The sequence below is a fragment of the Quercus lobata genome, chromosome 10 (genome assembly GCF_001633185.2).
Source record: "Quercus lobata isolate SW786 chromosome 10, ValleyOak3.0 Primary Assembly, whole genome shotgun sequence".
NCBI classification, from domain to species: domain Eukaryota; kingdom Viridiplantae; phylum Streptophyta; class Magnoliopsida; order Fagales; family Fagaceae; genus Quercus; species Quercus lobata.
The window spans coordinates 24,937,745-24,943,105 of NC_044913.1; the positions used below are offsets into that span (position 1 = coordinate 24,937,745).

Genomic DNA, 5,361 nt, shown 5'->3' on the forward strand with positions numbered 1-5,361 from the left:
CTAAAAATGTTTAATTATGTGACTACCAAGTGGAAATCCCCATTTATGTTCCATAATAGGTTCATAATAATAATAATAATAATAAACTTCCTCTCTTTTTTGTATACTCTAAAAAAATTTAAAAAAAATTAAAAAACTACACTCAGGAAATGTGCTATCAATATTTACATTATACTCTTTTTTGACATCCAATACGATAGAACTTCATTAATGTTAAAATTCAGCACAATACACATTGACCCCATTGAACAGTGTCGGGGTTTTAAAAAAATAAGAGCTGATACAGCATTACAGCATAACAGAATTGCAGCACAGCAGCACAAACCCGATACAAATATGCAGCAGAAAAAAACAGAACACAACCGATGACTTTTTACTGTATATTCATGAGCCGTTGGTACTCCTCTAGTAGTCCGCAAGCGACATCAACAATTGCTTTTGGTTGGAGTTGGACATGCTCAAAGTAGAACCTGTTTCTTGCATTCCAAATTGACCACGCCGTAGTTGCCCATTGCTCAAGGTCTCGTTGGGTGAGTCTGTCGCGCACCATTCTGAATAATTGGAAGAAGTCGTCAGCCATGTTTCTGCATTTTTGGATTCGGCTACTCATCAATGCCCACACATTTTGTGCAAATGGGCATTCCCATAAGATGTGGCTTGTGTTCTCGGACCGGTAATGACAGAGATCACATCTGGTATCCACTCGAACTCGGCGTCTATGGAGATTTTCCCTGGTTGGAAGACAATTGGAGCAAGCTCTCCATAAAAACGTTCGGACTTTGGGTGGTACGTTGAGTGCCCAGATTCCGCTCCAAATAGGCTTATAGGCACGGCTGAGAGAGTGTTCTGCCCATGGTTGCTTAGTCAAGCGGAGTGCAAGTTGGTAAGCAGTTTTAACAGTGAACTTCGCAGCTGCATTTTCTGTCCAAACCAGCAAGTCCGGAGAGTTGAGGTGGTCCAACGGTATTGCCAGAATTTCCTGCCTTGTCCTTGGTGCAAACAAAGTCTCTATTTTTCCCCTGTCCCATTGCCGAGACTGAACATCCAAGAGCTCACAGACCTTCATGTCTTGGGCTTGTTCATTCAGAGGAATTGGAGGGTGAGACAGCCATTTATGAGAGTAGACCCCCACTGTTTTGCCGTCTCCCACCCGCCACTTTGATCCATTGAAGATGATGTCTCTTGCTGCTAGTAGGCTTCTCCAAACAAAGGACGGGTTGCTCCCCAATTGAGCTGTCATGAATGAACAATTAGGGAAGTACCGCGCCTTATACACCTTGTAAAACAGGGAATTTGTGTCTTGGGTTAGTCTCCATGCTTGCTTTGAGAGCATAGCCAAGTTGAAAGAGTGCAAATCTCTAAAACCCATCCCCCCTTCCTGCTTGCTTGTGCATAGTTTTTTCCAATTAACCCAATGGATCTTTCTCTCTTCCTTGTTTTGTCCCCACCAATATTTTGCTAGCAAGGAATTGATGGAGTCACACATGGTTTTGGGAAGCTTAAAAAGGCTCATGGCGTATGTGGGGATTGCTTGTGCCACTGTTTTTATAAGGACCTCCCGGCCTGCCTTTGATATAAACTTCTCCTTCCACCCCAACACACGCTTGGAAATTTTTTCTTCTAGTTCTTTGAAGGTGTTTACCTTTGATTTACCACAAGTCATTGGTAGACCAAGGTATTTGTCAGTATTGGTCATTACTCTAGCCCCCATTTGTTGTTGGATCAATCTCCGTATTTCCGGATTTGTGTTCTTGCTAAAAAATAGGGAGGTTTTTTGGCGATTGATTGCTTGTCCCGATGCAGCCTCATATTGGCCAAGAATACTCAAAAGTTGTTGACACTCTCCAACCGTGGCTTTACAAAATAGTAAACTATCGTCTGCAAAAAGGAGGTGGGAGATACACACCCCATTTTGGCTAGACATAATTCCATTTACCAGCCGATTCTCAACTGCCTTATTCAATAGTGCTGTGAGGCCTTCTGCACACAAGAGGAAAAGGTAAGGAGATAGTGGGTCTCCTTGCCTAATACCCCTAGATTGAGTGATCCACCCCTTGGGCTCCCCATTGATGAAGACTGAATAAGAAGCTGTAGTGACTGTCTCCATGGCCAAGTTCACCCATCTTGGATCAAATCCCAATTTCTGCATAATACCCTGCAAAAAAGACCACTCTACCCGATCATAGGCTTTACTAATGTCCAGCTTAACCGCCATTTGGCCCACTTTCCCTCTTCTTCTGTTTCTCATTCTGTGTAGAATCTCATAGGCAACTGTTGTATTATCAGTAATAAGACGGTTTGGCACAAAGGCACTCTGAGAGTCAGAAATCACATTAGGCAAGATAAGCTTCAATCGATTAGCAATAACTTTTGAAATTATCCGAGACACAACATTGCTCAAGCTAATGGGTCTATAGTCTGCCAGGTATTTTGGGTCTTTCTTTTTTGGGATCAAGACAATATGTGTGTGGTTCATTTTTTTCAACATATGGGCAGATCGTAAAAAAGATAAAATAGCTTCAGTAACATCATTGCCTATAATATGCCAATATTTCTGAAAGAAAAAAGGGGACATACCATCCGGTCCGGGTGATTTTGATGGGTGCATCTGAAAAAGGGCCAATCTGACTTCATCAGCAGTGTATGGACGGGTTAGGCTCTCATTCATGTGTGGGGTGACTTTTCGTTGAACTGATTGTAAGACACTCTCCATGTTTTGTGGGTGGGCCGTGGAGAACAATTCTTGGAAGTAAAATTCGGCTACTTTGGCAATTTGCTCATCAGAAGTGCACCATCTCTCATCAGAATCAAACACTCCAGAGATATGGTTCTTTCTTCGGCGTTGGCTAGCACGGTTGTGAAAATATTTTGTGTTCTTGTCTCCAGCAGGTAGCCAAATTGATCGGGATCTTTGTCGCCAAAAAAGCTCATCTTGGTGGATAATGTTTGTAATTTCGGCCTTAAGGCTTTTGATGGTTCTTACATTCTCGGCTCTGTTCTGTATGCACAACTCTTCCAAGATTTTTTGTTTTTCCTGCAATTGTGGTTTTGAGAGTCCAAAGGTAATTCGACTCCAATCAACAAGGGCAAAACGACATCTTTTTATTTTTTCAAACAGCTTCGCCATTGGGCTTCCATTCGGTACAATTGAGTCCCATGCCATCTGTATGATATTTTCACAGTCAGGGTGAGTGGCCCATCTCTCCTCAAATCTGTGTGGTATCTTCTTCTTCAAGGTGGGGTGAGGCCGAATGTGAGTAGTGACAAGAATTGGGTTATGGTCCGAATAAGATGCCTCAAGGTGAGTGACTTGCACTTGAGCAAATTTATCCCTCCATTCAATCGTGGCGCATGCCCTATCCAATCGTTCCTGCACTAAATCATCACGCCCATTAGTCCATGTAAACATATTACCCTGGTAACCCAAATCCACCAACCCACAATACAAAAGAGCTTCCCGAAAATTCAGCATGGGGGCCAATGGTTTAGGCAATCCGCCTTGTTTCTCTTCTGATTGAAGGATTTCATTGAAATCCCCAAAGCAAAGCCATGGGACGGAGTGTCTAGAGTGGAGGTGTTTTAGGAGTTGCCATGATTCTTGCTTCCTTTGTTCCTCTGGCCAACCATAGAATCCTGTCAATCGCCAATGGTTTGCTGGATCATCCATTATGAGAGCATCAATATGGTTTAAAGTGAAGGTTTGGATGTGCAAATCAATCTCCTCCATCCAAAGCAAAGCAAGGCCTCCACTGCGTCGAACACTAGGTACCACAAACATACATCGATAGGGTAAGTCATTCTGAATCCATCTCATCTCCTCCAAGGATCGTTTTGTTTCCATTAGAAACAAAATTTTGGGAGCTTTTACCCGCACTAAGTGTGAGAGTACATCCACTGCACGTTGGTTCCCAAGCCCCCGGCAGTTCCAAGACATGAGTTTCATTGTTCTCGGCGGGGCTGCCTAGCAGCCTCCACCGTTGGGTTGTTTGGGTTTTCTTTCTTTCCTTCCATTCTTTTTCTCCTTTTTTCATTCTTTTCTTCTTCACAGCCCGTGTCTCCAGGTTGGGCTCTCTTTGTGCCGCATAAACTTTGGTGGCTAGGGTTTGTTTCTGATTTTTGGGGGCGCTTGATTCTTTTCCAGGTTGCATTAGTTGCTGCCTCACGTGACTGACCATGCGTTTCCAAAACAGATGACTTCTCACGTGGCTGCTGTATGCATATTGATTGGTCAGCATGTGTTTGCCGTTTCTCATAATTGATAGGCACGTTGATGAGCGTTGAATTCAACGCATGTAAGGCAGCTGTCTCTAAACCGGTAATCTCCATTCCCCTTATTCCCATCTGCGTATTACTCACCCCATTAATGCTGTCCGGTTCCGAAAATTTCGCTCCCCATAAGTGCTCTGTATTTACTTCCTCACTGACCTGGATTTTCTGAGAAACCGTTACATGAGATTTCGGGCAATTTATTTCTGAGCCGTTGTCTGTCCGTTCATGATTGTCATTAATTCCCATACTTCCCGCCACCTCATCATGGGAATTAATTGCAACCGTATGGCTCTGTGATGGTTCTGGCGCCGGTGCAGGTGGTGGCGCATTGGTTTTTGCCCGGTCTGCTCCCATGTCCTTCCGGCGAAAGCCCGCCTTTAGCCAATCTCCATATGGCTTTTCCGCTTGCTGTGAGGACCCCTGAACTGAGCAATCCTTCATCTCATGGCCGAGCTTACCACATTGGTAGCATAATCCCACCAGCCGTTCGTACTTGAAACCAACTTGCACCTGGTCTCCCTCAGGATTTGCAACCCATCCACCTCGACGAATCGGCTTTTCCAAAGGGATCCCAACTCGAATTCTGATGAAAAGAGCTTGATCCGATAGGAAAGTTTTGTTGTCTACCTCATACACTTGACCTAGCCCTTTGCCAATTTCCCACCCCGCTTCTTCATTTATCAAGTCAAAAGGTAAACCCCATACTTGAACCCATATAGGAAGGGTTGGAAAAGTGACAGAGTTTGCTGTCATACCCCTCTCCCATCGTCGAAGAACCAAAAGATTGTTGTCAAAACTCCAAGGGCCATTTTCTAATACCCAAGTTAATTGGCTCTCCAGCTTAAATCGAAATTGAAATAGCCCTTCCCCCACATCCACGATCCTCAAGTCATTTCCAAGCTTCCACACAGATCGTAGTAGTGATTTTGCTGCTCTTTGGTTGTATGGTCTGTTAGTTAGGAATCTGCCTAACAGTGTGAGTGAACATTCTTCAATAGTCTTCTCTCTGTGGGCTAAGTTTATCTTGACTACTTCACCCTCTTCTTCCGTGAGTTGTATTTTTTGTAGCCTCTCAATGAAATCTGAATCCAT

General features: G+C 43.8%; 1 protein-coding gene across 1 annotated transcript; it reads right to left on the reverse strand.

Annotated features, from left to right (window-relative positions):
- Nucleotides 1-373: 373 nt before the first annotated feature.
- On the reverse strand, nucleotides 374-5,361 carry LOC115964550. The gene is made up of 2 exons (XM_031083838.1): nucleotides 4,173-5,361; nucleotides 374-3,894 (listed from the first exon to the last, which is right to left on the reverse strand). The coding sequence occupies exons 1-2, from the start codon at nucleotides 5,359-5,361 to the stop codon at nucleotides 374-376; spliced, it is 4,710 nt and encodes a 1,569-aa protein (XP_030939698.1).